Consider the following 16,531-nt stretch of genomic DNA (forward strand, 5'->3'; position numbering starts at 1 on the left):
AGAGAGAGAGAGAGAGAGAGAGAGAGAGAGAGAGAGAGAGAGAGAGAAAGCTGAGAACATATTTACCACTCAGATATCTTCAAATTTTATGTCAGAGTAACTGTCTTGTTAGAAAAGGGAGATAATGACTGCAGCGGAATTCTTGAAGTCAGCACTAAAAAACTAGTGGGAATTTGTAGATTGTAAAGTTTGTGCATTTTTTTCCCTTAAGTTATGAATATTATTCAAATTTCATGGAAAGCAGATTGATTTTTGTCCTTTAACTTGCTGACTTTAAATTTATTGATTTCCCCTTAGATATGTCTATTCTGCAAAGCATCTTTTCAGTGTGATGCATTTTATTTTTGCATGTGAATTTTTTATGCACAATTGACAATAGCATTACATTATTTGGAAATCAAGTCACATTTATAATTTATTAAATTTAGAAAAGTCACTTCCGTTTCCTTCAGATTCTAAAAAGCAGAAATTCTTTTTTATGGAGGATCCTTGCTCATTCTCTTTTCTTTCAATTAATTTTCTATTTAAGTCATTATCATATGTGATAAAACATTGTTCTTTTTAGTAGAGTTCCTTCAGGCTTTTCCATGTGCATGAATTAAATTAATCATTCATTATGATATTATTACAAGGTCCTGTGATAAGCCTGATTTTAATTTCTATTTAGCTTAAGGAAAGCTGTTGAACTTTTTCCAATATTTCCACATTTATATATTTGCAGTGTTCCATAACTGAGGACTCTAGTCCCCTTGATGCCCCAAACTATGTCCTCATAATAGCCAAACACCCAGGCCATTCATTGAAATTAATATTAACTGTTTAGTGGCATAGAGACAAAATGATAAATTCAATTTTTTTTTCTATCTTCAAGTGGTCATTTTGATGATTTGAAGGAAGGGCCTGTGTAGTGCTATGGCATTTACCAAGTGCTACTCTCAGTTGTAGAAGGGATGAATTCACTGTTTGTATCAAATTGGCTACTCGATTTTATGTATATTTGTCAATAAACCAACTAGTTATTGAATTGAGTCTCTGCCTTAGATGTTTGGAATAAACAACAAATGGACTACCCTTCTACTAGATAAAGAACCAAAAAAAGCAAAATGCTTTTGGAACAAATTAATGTTTTATATTTAAACCATCCTGAAAGCTGAAAAGGTATGACTTAGCTGTCTTTCCAAGAGACAAGTGTGCTGAGCCTAAGGGAGCAGACTCAGGTGCTTGAACTTAAAGATATTATTTACATTGCCATCATTTTTTTTTAATGAAAGGTCTTCAAAGGGTCTCTCATGCCAGATAGCAGTTTTAGCCAATCAGAAGCATTTGGGATGTCCCATTTTAACAATTCTGTCTTTTCAATGACATTATCTCCTATGTCCTAGTGATCACCAAATTAGATAGATAGATAAATAGATAGATAGACAGATAAATAGATACATACATACATTCATACATACATACATACATACATACATTTTATTGTTGTTGTATTGTTTTGCTCACGTCCGACTCCATGACCTCATTTGAAGTTTTCTTTGCAAAGATACTAGAGTGGTTTGCCATTTCCTTCTCCAGGTCATTTCATAGATGGGGAATTGGGCCAAAAATGGTTAAGTGACTTGCTCAGGGTCACAAAGCTATTAAGTGTCTGAGGACAGATTTGAACTCAAGAAGATGACTCTTCCTGACTTCAGGCCCAGCATTTTATCCACTGTACTCTCTCTCTCATTCTCTCTCTCTCTCTCTCTCTCTCTCTCACACACACACACACACACACACACACACATACACACGCGCGCGGTTAAAATGTTTTAGCACAGTTTGAATTAAACTGGAATATTTTCAAAATATTACAGTAAACTATTAAAGATAAGGTTTGTTGGAATGGATTGCACATACTAACAACTTAAGTTTAAAATTCAGGCTTAAAAGTGGATGGATTCATTCTTTAATGGATTAGTGGTCAAAGAATATGAACAAACATCCCTCAAAAGAATAATGAATTATAAACTATAATATCAAATATTGCTCTAAGTCACTAATAAAAAGAAATTAAAATCAAAACAACTTTGAGGTTTCATCCCATACCCAGAAAATTGGCATAAATCAGAAAAAAATTAAATAGCAAATGCTGGAATGCATGTTTTTCAGACAGTGGTACTCTCACTGTTGGTATAATAGTGAACTGGTTCATCAACTGGAGTATACAACCTATGCTACACAAGTAATGGCACATGAATATAATGAAAAAATGAATATGAAAAGTACAGAAAAGGTCAGGAAAATTTATAATTAGTACCAGGAAAACAATATAGACAATGAATAAAATAATGTAAATTGAAAAAAAAACAAAAAAAAATCAAAATTTGAAGTCTGTAACTATACTGATCAAACTTGGCTCTGAAGAAGAAAAGACAAAATATGTTTCCCTCCTGCCTCTCTTTGCAGAGATGAGGAATCGTGGACATGAAATTTTGCATATACTGTCACTCTCAGTTGATGTTTTTTTTTTTAAGTTTTGTTTTACTACTTTGTTTCTTATTTTAGGTTTTTACCTTTTTATTTATTTATTTTTGTTGTATGGGATGACTGTACCTAGGAGACTGGGGAAGGACATAGTTGGAAATGAAGGCGACCTAAAAACAACACATATTACTAAACATTTTAAAACATAGATGGGGAAGAATGGAGAAATTACTACATTATGTATATGCTTGGGGATTTGTGTATGCCACTTTAATCATCAAAGTGAAAAAGAAAATGTATTAAATAGTCTATTTGATAATGCTGTTCAATTCAATGCTGTTCAAAGATAAATATAAAATAAAGCAAACAAAAAGCATTTATTCCCTATTTGTTGTATTCCAGCAACTGTACTGAGAATTAGAGATACATAGTCAAAAATGATGTTCCTGCCATTAAGGAGATTACATTTTATCAGGTGAAACAGCCGGGACAGCTAGAGATTCAAACCAAGAAATATAATGACATTTTAGAGTTAAGCTGCCCCTTATTACAATTTCCCCATTTTGGTTAATAGCATCAACCTTCTCCCAGCTGTGCTGGAAATCTCAGAATCATTTCTAGACTTCTTTCTCCCTTTACCTTAATGTCTGATCAGTTGTAACATGTTTGTTCTGCCTCTTCCATCTGTCTCAAATGGCCTCATTTTTTTTTCCAATCCTACAGCCACCACTTAAATTTAGATCCTCATTATCTCTCATTTGGGATATATATTCTCTTTAATGAGAGCAACCTTAAAAACTCTTCCATGATTGTCCTGAACAATAGCTTGATGATACCCTCACTGGGTAGCTAGGTGGTACAGTAGATGGAACACTGGGCCCAAAGTCAGGAAGATGAGTCTTCCTGAATTCAAATATGGCTTCAGACACTTAATAGCTATGTGGTACTGGGTAAATCATTTAACCCTGTTTGCCTCAGTTCCTCATCTGCAAAATGAGCTATAGAAGGAAATGGCAAACCACTTCAGTGTCTCTGCCAAGAAAATCCCAAATTGGGTCACAAAAAGGCAGATAACTAACAGACAAAACAACAACAAGCCGTATTTACTCTCATCTGGACTACTGCAAGAGCTTCCTGACTGATTTTACCTCATTTAGCCTCTTCCTTCTCCAATCCATCATGCCATAAAAAGGTAGACAGAAAGGAAGGAAGTGGGGAGGGGGGAGAGAGTGAGAGCGAGAGTGAGAGCAACAGAGAGAGAGAGAGAGAGAGAGAGAGAGAGATTGAGCTATGTCTATATATCTATATCTAGCCAAGGAGGAGGGTTTTGGACAGGGAAGTCAATAGAATGGTCATTGAAGTCAAAGGATATATCATTTCTACAAAGATTGATTTGATTACTGACCTCAGAAACTGAGTTTGAAAATGTTAGAAAGTTGTGTACTGGGCCTGGGTCCAGGCAACAATAACAGACCTTGGCCTCAAGAGAGGATGCTTTAAGTATGAACCTGCAATGAATGATGGAATATTCATATTATTATTAGTTATTTTTGTTATTATATTATATTTGCTGCCCTCTATGAGCAGTCTTGTCAAAGAAGTACATTTGGTACACATCTTCATTTGCCAGTGGTGAATTTCCTACTAACAAGTTATTTGAAGCAAATTTTGTGATGGAATATTTTGAAGAAAATATCTAGCTATTTGTATAAGTATCTTGTGACAGATGCCTGCTGGTAACTTTTAAGTAAATTGCATCAAAGGTATTTTTTTTAGAAGACACACATACAAATGTTCAATTAACACTGATGTCTCTCTGTCTCTCTGTCTCTGTCTCTGTCCCTGTCTCTCTCTCATATTACAGGAGTTATAAGGACGGCCCTGCATAACATGGACAGAGAAGCCAGAGAGCACTACTCTGTGGTCATTCAAGCCAAAGATATGGCTGGGCAAGTAGGAGGCCTTTCAGGATCCACCACTGTCAATATTACACTCTCAGATGTCAACGACAACCCACCTAGATTTCCACAGAGTATGTACAAGTTTTATAATTTTCATTAAGGATCAACATTGTTATTATTTTCCTTTTCAGTGAATTTCAAGGGAAAATTCATTTGAATAATGCAAAAAAAAGATTACCAATTCATTACATGAGTATTTTCAATAAATGGGATCATTTGGATGTGAAGGATGGTCTTCCTGTGGCACCTAGGATTAACAGGAGGCCCTAAAATTAAAAAAAAAATAACAACCAAATCAACCTCCCTCTACTTCCCCATGGATAATTACATTGACATTTGAGAATGCCAAATGCAGTTGGCTTTAGAACATTAGAATAAATGTGCTAGTTGTCTTTAAGAAAGTCATACAGATGTCAGAGTATGTGTGATGTCACATACAAATACATAGGTAGGAAGAAAAATAAAAGAACAAGTTTGGGGAATGGATAAAGGAATGGAAGTGCTTGTCTAAGACATCTATCTAGCATTAAGTTTGATTTAGATTTGCCCCTGTGTGTGAAGGAATGCCTTACATATTTTGTTCATTTGCATGAGATTTGAGTTATATAGTTGAATAGAAGAATCTTCTCTGCCCTGAAGCATTGGTGTAGCTTGAAAATATTTTCACTGACTGGAACAAAATTTCCCTTCTAGTAAATTGGGAGTCAGAGTGAAGGGGGTGGTTTTAGCATGGCATGATAACTTCTTGAACCTGCTAAGAGTCATAACTAATAACCCACTAAGCATGAAAAGGAAAAAAAAAGCTTTAAAGTGCTTCCATGTAATGTTTGTCCCTTAGAGGAGCAGAAAAAAAAAATTGAGAATTCCTTACTGGTACTATAGCACGATCTTCCTTATGGTACTGCATGGCATTCCTCCTTATACTGGTATACATCTGGGGCTATTCATGACTATTTTTAGAGTCTAAAAGTTGTAATGCTCTTCTTGTTGTTTAGCTGTTTTAGTCACTTCCAACAATTTGTTACCCCATTTGGGTTTTTCTCGGCAAAGATAATAGAGTGGTTTGGCATTTCCTTCTCCAGCTCATTTTACATATGTAGAAACTGAAACAAATAGGGTTAAGTGTTTTGTCCAGGGTCATACAGCCAATAAGTGTCTGAGGCCAGATTTGTATTCAGGAAGATGAATATTCCTTACTCCAGGCCAAGTATTCTATCCAATGCTCCCCCTAGCTGTCCCTACAGTTTTATACTGAGAAGGAAAGATTTTTCAGTATATTGGGTGCTTCAACTTCATTTCTGCCTATTCTCAAGAGAGTTATTTTTATTTGTGTCAGTGTTTGTGTGAGTGAGTGAGATTGAGGATGGAAGTTGTAGGAAGAAAGAGAAGATGAATGAGTAGCTGTTAGGAGAAAATATCAAAAACTTTTTTTAAAAATTTTTTTACTTATGAAATAAAACAAGTATTTTTATAACATACAATAAAAAGATGATTTTATATATACGCAACTGTAAACCTACTATGTAGAACTTGCTAATCCTTTCAAATATATAACAAAATAATCATGCAAATTGTTTTTCTTCCTCCCCCTCCTCCTACCCTAGAGATGGCTGCCATTAGATACACACACACACACCCATAAAGTTATTCTATGCATACTTCCATTTATCAGTTCTTTCTCTGGATGCAGATAGCATTTTTTTTCATATGTCCTTTATAGCTAATTTGGATATTTATAATAGACAAAATAACTTCTTGGCTCAAAGTCATTCTTAAAACAATATTGCTGTTACTGTGTACAATATTCTCTTTGTTCTCTTCATTTCATTCTTCATTATTTCATGCAAGTCTTTCCAAGTTTTTTTCTAAAATCCTTGAGTTCATCATTTCTTATAGGATAGTGATATTCCATCACAATCATATATGAAAACTTGTTAAGCCATTCCCCAATTAATGGACATCTCTGCAATTTCTAGTTCTTTGCCATCACAAAGAGAACTGCTATAAATATTTTACAACATTTAGGTTCTTTTTTTCCTTTTTTCCCTAATTATCTTCAGAAATAGACCAAATAGTGGTATTTCTGGGTCAAAGGGTATAGGTAGTTTCATAACTCTGGGCATAATTCCTGAGTTCTTTCCAAATGGTTGGGTCAGTTTACAATTCTACCAATAATGAATTAGTGTCACAATTTTTCCACATCCCCTCCAACATTTGTCACTTTTCCCCTTCTGTCATTTTAGCCAATCTGGTAGGTGCAAAATGATATCTCAAGGTTGTTTTAATTTGCATTTCTCTAATAAATAATGCTTTAGAACATTTTTATATGACTACAAATTGTTTTGATTTCTTCTTCTAAAAATTGCCTGTTCATATCCTTTGATCACTTATCAATTGGAGAATGACTTATGTTCTTATAGATTTGACAAAGTTTATATATATATATATAATATATATATATGGATATGAGACTTTTATCTGATAAACTGTCCATAAAATTCCTCCCCCAAGAAAACAAACAAACACAACTGTGTTTTAATCAATAGTGTTAGGCTTTCGTTCTATGGAGTTGTGTACAGGGGATATGAATTGATGACTTTTATATACCCATTAAAATAGTTAGTAGGTTTTTTAGAGAAAACTAAAATTACCATGAGGAGGATAAGGAAATATATTTCTCATGTAGATAGTGTGAACAACAAAAGTTTTATTGTTGGAACCTTTCAAGGAATTGTGAGAAAACATTAGTTCTACCTGACGTGGAGACTTAATCCACCTACACCCTTAAGTGAGTTCATTATATTTAATAAAATTTATTTTTCCTCTAATAGTCACAAAATAACATTCAGGATTTCATGATTGACAGGTATGAACTCATTCAGAAACATTGAGGCAGTGTGCTGAGAAGTTGGAAATGAAGGGAACTGTCTTCCAAGCTGTAAATTCTGACTTGTTTAAAAAACCTTCCACACTCAGATTACACTATACATTCTGTTGACTTCAGGATGATTCAGTGTCAGCATAAGAGAAATAGCTTATAGTGAGGCATTCTCTTATCTAGTCTAAAACACAACTCAGAATATAGTTGTATATGCAGGAAGAGTTGTGTTAACATAGTTTGGATAAGATTATTTAGGAGGAGGACGGGAGTTTACAAATTGTGGAATTCATAAATCTATATGCAATAACAATTACAAAATAAAAAAGGGAGAAAAAGACACAGAAAGAGATGCCTAAGGGAGAGAGAGACTGAGACAGAGAGACAGAGAGACAGAGAAAGGAGGGAGCAACAAGGAGGGAGAGATAAGAGAAAAATATTGAATCAGTTTGTTGAATGGAGGACATAATTGATATTATACATAGATTTATGTATTCTATGGAGAGTGAGAACTCAAGTTCCCCTTCCAAATCATGTTCTCCAAACAGCTTAACATGTTTCCCATGGTGTATACAACTATCTGCTGAGCTATTATGTTTTAGAAAAGATTAAAAATACCCTACTGTAAGCTACTTCTCTCATGCTGTCTTTCAGTCATTGACATCATCAATGTATTTAGTGCACAGCTGAATATATATATATATATATAACTGACTAATCTAACAAACATATTTGATGATTTATAACTTTATAAGACTATATATAATGTATAAAGTTATGATATAACTTTATAAGTATACTATATAAACTTCCATACAAATAATTCGTTTCAATTCACCATTCATTAAATGCCTATTCTGTGCTAGATTTTGGAGACATAGAGATACAAAGAGACAATCTTTATTTCCAAAGATCTTATCATTTAAGCATAATTAAATATATAGGACTTTAACTGTAGTACATAGTTTAACTAACTAGAAAGGTGGTAGTAGTTGTAGTGGTAGTTGTTGTTTGTAAGAGTAGAAGAGTTTGGATCTGAGATTTTATTCATATAAGGAATTCCTCTTGAGGGAACGTTCTCAGACTGTGGAGAACTGTAATTGAGCTTTAGAGAATTGCTTGGGGGCTGTGAGAGGTTAAGTAATTTGACTAGGATCAAGCAATCAGTATCTGTTAGGCAAGACTTAATCCCAGGTTTTCCCAATCTTGAGGCTTTCTATCCACTATTCTATCCAGTATTCCAATCTGCCTCTTTGGAAGCTAGGCGTGTGTGTGTGTGTGCGCGCGCGCGCACGCGCATGTGTATATGTATACATGTATGCATGTATATGTGTATGTGTATATGTACATGTATGTGTATGTATACAATTTTATTTCTAAAATCATGTTCTGCCAATATGTTAAGGAAAAACAAGAAAAATGTAAAGGCATAAATTTTATTATCAATGAAATAATTTATTTTAAACTTCAATGAGAATGAAGGAGGATGCCAGGTATGGTGGTACATGATGATAATTCCTGCTATTAGAGAAGAATGAGGCTAATGCATCCCTTGAGCTTAGGAGTTCTTAACTGCAATAGGCTAAGCCAACTGTGTGTCCACATAAAGTTTTGCATTAACATAGTGATTCCTACAGATGTGGAGGCAGCCATGAGATTTCCTGAAGAGGGTATAACTGGCCGAAGTCAGAAATGGAGGACAAAGCTCCCATGCCAATCAATAGTGGGACTTGGCTTGAGAGTGGTCACTTCATTTTCATCCTGGGAAGAACAGGAAGAGAATCTCGAAAAGTTAAATAAAAATAAAAAGAATGAAGGATAAGAACATTCATATTAAAAAAAAATAATGTTTAATGCCACAATACTTGGTAGAAGGCAAAACTGAATTAGTGGTATCTTCCAGTTTATTAATGAATGGAAGGGGTGTGGGGTGTGAAAGAGATGAAACTGACATTTTATAATGAGATCAAGGGAAGGAGAATATTCATCTCCTTTTGAGAAGATCCATTCCCACTTGTGTAAAATGTTCATTTTAACCTCAAATTAAAAACAAACAATGTTGTCAGTAGGTGGTTTCCCAGGACATGAAAGTTACACAAACAGTTCTTTATTATACCAGAATCAGGAAGGGAATTCTGAAGCTTAATCCTTTTAAACACCAAAACTCAAACAATAACGATCACCACCACCACCACAACAAATTGTTTTAGAACATTTTGGATGGAAATCTTTCTAAAATGGATTGCATACTAACTTACCAATTTAAGCACCCTGTTAGGAACAGAACTGAACATTTTATTAATTGTTCAGAATCCTTATTATGAAATGTGTTACTGTACTGTGTAATAATAGAGTGATTTCTCAGCAGTTATTAGGAGTGGAAGAATATTTACCACTAATTGAAAATGAGCACAGATAACTCTGGCTTTTTAAAAAATATTTGTGGCATGTATGCATGCATGTATGTATATACATATGCTTACAATATACACACATACATGCATGTGTGTATGTATGATTTCTTTCTTTGTATTTTCTCTCATTATCAGATTGCCATTGAGAAAGTTGCCTAAAGTTGGTGGCTCTACTTCCTCTTTTCTCACGTATAATACCTCTGCAATCTGCATTCCAAACTCTTTATTCAACTGAAACTTCTTTCTCTAAAGTTACCAATGTCCTCTTAATTTTCAATTCTAACCAACTTTTCTCAATCCTCATCATAATCAAATGAAATAAGAATTGTAAAGTGCTTAGCACTGTGGCTATTTGTGACCTCCCATCTTTTTTTTAAACAAAGATATTAGAGTGGTTTGCCATTTCCTTTTCCAGCTCATTTTACAGATGAGGAAACTGAAGCAAACACTTTTAAGTGACTCGCCCAGGGTCACATAGCTAGCATCTGAGACTGGATTTGAACTCAGATCTTCCTGACTCCAGCCCCAGCATTCTATCCATTGTGCCAGCTACCTTCTTGGCTGGCACATAGTAAATACCATATAAAATTAGTTGTAATGATGATCATTATTATTATTATCCTTGGCCTCTCTGTAGTGTTTGACCCTGTGCATCATCCTCTCCTGTATTTTTTTTTCTTTCACAGTTTTTTATGGCACTTCTCTCTTCTTGTTTTCTTCCTAATTTTTTGGCTGCTCTTTCTCATTCTTCTTTGCTATATCTTTATTTAAGATGTTTCAACTAACTATAGGTGTTCCCCAAGGTCTGTTCTGGCCCCCGTTCACTTCTCCTTCTATAATAATATTTCACTTGGTGATCTCATTGGCTCCCATCAATTATCATCTCTATGCTGATGATTTCCCGATCTACACATACAACCCTAGTCTCTCTTGACCTATAGTCCTGCTTCACCAACTGACTTTTGGACATCTTAAACTATGTCCCATTCATATCTCAAACTCAACATATCCAAAAGAGCACTCATTATCTTCCCTCATCCTTACCATCTAACCACTCCCTCTCAACTTTTATATTGCCATGCAAGGCACCACTATTCTCCCAGTCACCTAGGATTTAAAGATCAATATCACCTCCACCTTGTACTAACCCTATTGTCAAGTTCTGTTATTTCTACTTCAGAACATCACTCTCAGTTTTGCTGTCTTCTCTCCACACACCCTGGTACAAGCATTCATCGCAATTTTACCTGGATGATTATAATAGCTTTCTGTATGTTTCTCCAACTTGTTTAGCCACAATCCAATCTATCCTTCACTTGGTGACTATGCCAACCCTCAGAAACTCCAGTGGTTCCCTGTTAATCTGACGATCAAATACAAAACGTTTTGTTTTTTGTTGTTGTTTTGTTTTATTTTTTGGTGAGGCAATTGGGGTTAAGTGACTTGCCCAGAGTCACACAGCTAGTAAATGTTACGTGTCTGAGTCTGGATTTAAACTCAGATCCTCCTGACTCCAGGGACAGTGCTCTATCCACTGTGCTACTTAGCTGCCCCTCAAAACTTCCTTATTAGCACTTAAAGTCCTTCACAACATGGCCTCTTTCTACATTTTCAGTTATCTTACATTTTATTCCCCTCCATGTACTCTATAACCAACTACTTGCTGTTCCTCAAAAATTATACCTCATCTACTGATTCCATACCTTTTCACTGGCTGTCCACCTTACCTGAAATTGTTTTTCCTCAACTCTGCCTCCTGACTTCCCTGACCTCTTTTGAGACTCGGGTCAAATTCTATCTCCTGCAGGATGCTTTTCTGGTCACTTAGGTCACTACTCATTAGTGCCTTCTCTCTAAATATGGCTTCCATTTATACTGACTATATATTGTATGCATGTAGTTATTTGCATATTGTCTACTCCATTATAATGTAAGCTTCTTGATGTCAAGAACCATGTTTTTGCCTTTTTTTTTTTTGCATTCCAGTATTTAACAGCTTACCTGGCACATAGTAAGAACTTAATAAATGTTTGTTGGCTAAGTGAATGTCAGCTGTCATTTCATAGTCCTGTTAATGTCCATTTCTCTTTTAGTCCTTTCCACCCTTTAATTTGCTACTTTTAACCTAATTTTTTTTGGGAAATCCAACAAGCAGGTTGTTAAATTTACTTGTAAAATAAGAGAAATTAAGTGCTAGATAAAAGCTTCAAAGTTTCTCCCATAATTAATATACATGAGCGAACTTCGTGATTTTTCTTTCAGCTATTTGGGAGTCATGTTTGTTTATTTTGTCATTTGTTCCTGCATTCCAAATAGTAATGGTTGTCTTTGGATAAGCGAAGATTTATTGTATATAGAATGATTTATCTTATATAGTCACTAAAGAAATGTTTACTGAAATGAAATATATAGCCTGGCACCTATTTGTATAAGTCTTTATTAAGCATCCTAACACTTCTTTAAATTGTTTCATCAAGAATGGACCAGCACAATATTTTAAGTATTGCTTTTGAGGTGCTTATAAGTTAGCTTGGAAAATAAAACTAGCTAATGAGAAATAAATTAGTGAATATAAAAAGACAGCCTAGGAAAACCCCAAGAATCTGGCACCACTCAGAACTAGGAAGTCAGCCAAAAACCCATAGACTCACTTATGTCTAACATTGAGAAATTGCAACACTTCTTTAATAGTGGCAAAAATCCTAAGTCTAGGCAGTGTTCCCATAAAGCCATGAAAGCAATTTAACTACAAGTATTAAATGATTCCTAGTGCTATTGGGAATACATTTAATGCTGATAAAAAGAAGCAAGTTGAAATTATGAAGATAATGTTGGTGTAAATTTTGTTGAGGTCAAGAAAAATAAAGTTGGTGATGTAGTGCTAACTACATTCATTAATTCATTAATTCATTAATTAATTTTTAGTAGATCCCTCCTGGAAATCATTTAGCTACATACTCTGCATTCAATTTTAGGCAGGAAAAAAAGTCTGATTAAAAGGATTGATTCACAAAACCAAGTTTATGTATATTCCTGAACTAATAGCCCAATAACTTAAGTGATCAACAATATCAGCATAATTGTCATTTATGAAGATGATTGATTGAGGTTAAAAATAATCTAATTTCAGAAACATTTATCTTTATTTTAAATTTAACTTTTATTGATAATTTATTTTTTTTATTGTATTACTCCAATTTCCAAGTATTCCTCCATTCTCAACCTACAGAGAGGAAAAAGATTTTTCAAAGGAGGGGAAAAAGATTTTTCAAAGGAGGGGAAAAAAAGCAGTTTGGTAAAGTCAACCAGCACATGGGATCTCATTGATAGTATATGCAATCTTTTTGGAAAGATTTCTATAAAAAAATAAAACAAAACGTTAGAGGTGATGTTCTAGGGAGTTGAAACCAAGCAGAGCTGTTGATGGAGAAAATGGAGAATTACCCTGAAGATAACTATAATAAACTTTTTTTTTACTGAATTTACATATTTTTTGTATTTAGTAGTGATAGTTATCTCCAAAGCCACCTGTAGTATTAGGCCTGTGACTTCCATTCTGATAATTTGAGTTTCTTCTAAGGTATTTCCTCAATACTCATTTTGCCTTCAAACTAGCAGGAAGTTATTGAATTTTGGGACTAGGAAGGAGTTTTATTTGCTTGTTTTATTTTTTTCTCTGCAGAAAAAGACAATGCTAAAGAATATTTGCTCAGTTCCAGATGGGACCAGAAGAATTAGTCCTTCTAAGAACATTAGCAGGGCAAATCACCTAATTGCCTCAGGGAAGCCTATTAAATGAGAAAGGTCCTCTAAGGTAGAGGACTTATTTATAATGTAAATTTGACACCATCATACTTTGGAAGTTTAAAAGGGTTGTGGGTTTGTTTTGTTGTTGTTGTTTGTTTTTTTGTTTGTTTGTTTTTTTGACTTTCCTATAAGTTTTATGTGTGAGTGAAAGAACTGTTTTTTTTTGTTTTGCTTTGTTTTGAAGAAACTGCTGAATCATGCCTCAATAGACAAATGGTCAAACGATATGAACAAATAGTTCTCAAAAAGAATTGCAAAATATTCCCAACCACATGAAAGAATGCTCCAATTCACTAATATGAGAAATGCAAATGAAAGGAGCTTTGAATTTCACCTCACACCTGGAAAATGAGCAAAAATGTCAATAGTCAATTTGGAGAGGTTGTGGACTAGTAATACATTGCTGGAAGTACAATCATTTCAGAAAGCAAGTTCAAATTGTACAAATAAAGTGACTAAAATGTTCATACTCTTTGAACTAGATACTCTACTATTGGGCTTGTACCCCCAAGGTAACCATTGATAAGAAGGAAGTCCCCATATGCACCAAAAATTTTATAGTGGCACCTTTTGTGATAGGAAAGGGTTAGAAACAAATTAGATGCCCATTGATTTGGGAATGGATAAACAATTGTGGTTCATTAATGTAATGGAATAATACTGTGCTAAAAGAAATAATGTGTGTAATAAATACCGGGAAGCATAGGAAGATCTACATGAACTGATGCACACTGGAATCAGCAGAGCCAAGAAAATAAAATACATGATTATAACAAAGTAAAATGGAAAGAACAACCACATACAAAAACAAACAAAAAAAAGACACAAAAGTGAATGTAACAAAATTATAAAGATTAAATAGGATTTAAATGAAGAGACAAGAGTGGATAAACCAACCCACTCCTTCATGGATGTGGGAGATCCATAAGAGTTACACTTTACACATGTTTCCTGATGTTTTTAATATATTAAGCAGTTGTGCTGACTTTTCCCCCTTACGCTTTTACTTTTTTTTCCCCTTTGTCTTTAAAAACAACTATTATATGAGAAGGTTCTCTGGAAAGGGGAGTATGAAAGATACAGGGAATAACTATGATGTAAAAAAGAAAAGAAGATATCAGAGAAAACAAATAACATAAAACTTATTTTAATAACATAAATTTAAAGCTTATTTTAATAGAAAATTTTACAAACTTAAAAAAAGAAAAAAATTACAAATAAAATCATTTGGTGTTTTAAGGGTTAAGATTTGCAGAATACTTTATTCCTTAATTATTTTGGATAACTGAGATGCTATATTGTTTAGTGTTACAGTTTGGCTAAAACTACCGTTTCAGTAACCCAGGTTTACAACCATCAAGTGATCCTCAAAACCTCTCTCTCCCTCATCTACTGAATCCAGTCAGCCAATAGTGTCTCTTCTATGTTTGCTTCTCTTACTTCTGTGATTTTTTTCTCTACTCACTGAACCACCACCTTAGTTCATGTCCTTACCTCTTTCATGAACTATTGCAATAGCTGCCTAAAAAGTCTTCCTATCTTCATGCCCTTCATGATACTTTATCTTCAATACCTCCTCAGTTCATTCTGAGAGTTATGGTACTCCATACCTTTAAGCAAAAGTTCTGAAGAAGTGCCAAATACTTTCTGCATATTAAAATTACTTTATATTTACCTTGAACATTTTTATATGCTTAGCTATATATGTGATGTCCCCTCTCCTCCCCAAAATATAAGCCTCTTGAGGGGCTTTAATAGTTTAATAGTGCCTGCAATATAGTAGATGCTTCTTAAAAAGTTATTGAAAGATCAAGTGAAAAATGAGAGAAAAAGAAGACTATTATGGGCTGGAATATTGGGCAATGTTTTTTTTTTTGAAGGAGAATGTTAATTAAGAGGATATAATTTTTACAACTTATCCTAAAGACATGACACACATGTAAAATGAGCATACAAATGGATTAACAATAAATATTATTTCTAAGAACATCCCATCCAAAACAGAAGGAAAGAGTAGAAGAACAAAGCTTTTCACAGAGAAATAAAGAAAGAAGAGGAGAACATTGCTCCTCTGCCTAAGAAAATGGAGATAAAAGAGAGGAACCTTGGTACTTTCTCTATTAGGAAAATTGAGAAAAGAGGGATTCTCAAAATATATGATTCCTCCTAAGTCCTAGGATCATAGGATCAAAAAATTTGAGGCTATTTAGTCTATCCCCAGCCCATCACCATCACTGATTTAAGGCAGTTACATGATACATTTCATACAATGCTGAACTTTGAGTCAGAAAGGCCTGAATTTTAAATCTTTCTAAGACATTTACAGGATGTATGACTGGGCAAGTCATTTAACCTCTCTGAGCCTCAGTTAATGGGAATAATAATAGTACCTACTCCCCAGAGTTGTGAGGATCTAATGAGGTAACATATGTAAAGTTCAATACGCATGTTCAACTACTATTAACTATAATTATTATTACAAATTAGGAAACTGAGTCCCAAGAAGTTAAATTACTTACCAGAGTCACACAGGTAATAAGTATCAGAGGGGAGATTGGAACCTGATTTCTCCCATTCCAATACCAGTTCCCTTTTCACTATACCATGTCTCCAGTATCTTTAGAATCTGAATATTAATTTTAGTTTGGTTCACAGGTTACATCATCATCATCATAATCATTGCTAAAATAAATAAAATTTGTTTAATACTTATTATGTGCCAGACTCTGTGCTAAGCACTTCAAAAATATTATTTCATTGATTCTCACAATAACCCTGTAGGGCGTATGTCATAACTATCTTAATTTCACTAATGAGGAAAATGAGGCAAATGATTTTCCCAGAGTCACACACCTAATGTATCTGAGGTCATATTTGAATTCAGATTTTCCTGATTCCAGACCTAGTGCTGTATTCATTGCACCACTTACCTGCCTACATACTTCTTATTCATGTTCCTTCTTCATAGCCTCCAGCTCTGCTTAACACCATTCTTTTCTTCAAAA

At 34.2% G+C, this 16,531-nt stretch overlaps 1 protein-coding gene across 1 annotated transcript in view; it reads left to right on the top strand.

The window, feature by feature from the left end:
- Positions 1–16,531, top strand: part of CDH18 (cadherin 18) — a 382,285-nt gene that overhangs the window by 216,097 nt on the left and 149,657 nt on the right. The window contains exon 4 of the mRNA XM_027869003.1: positions 4,331–4,498. Coding sequence (XP_027724804.1) covers positions 4,331–4,498 — 168 coding nt within the window. The remainder of the gene's footprint in view (positions 1–4,330; positions 4,499–16,531) is intronic.

This window comes from Vombatus ursinus, unplaced genomic scaffold, assembly GCF_900497805.2.
Source record: "Vombatus ursinus unplaced genomic scaffold, bare-nosed wombat genome assembly UNPS02014791.1, whole genome shotgun sequence".
Lineage (NCBI taxonomy): Eukaryota > Metazoa > Chordata > Mammalia > Diprotodontia > Vombatidae > Vombatus > Vombatus ursinus.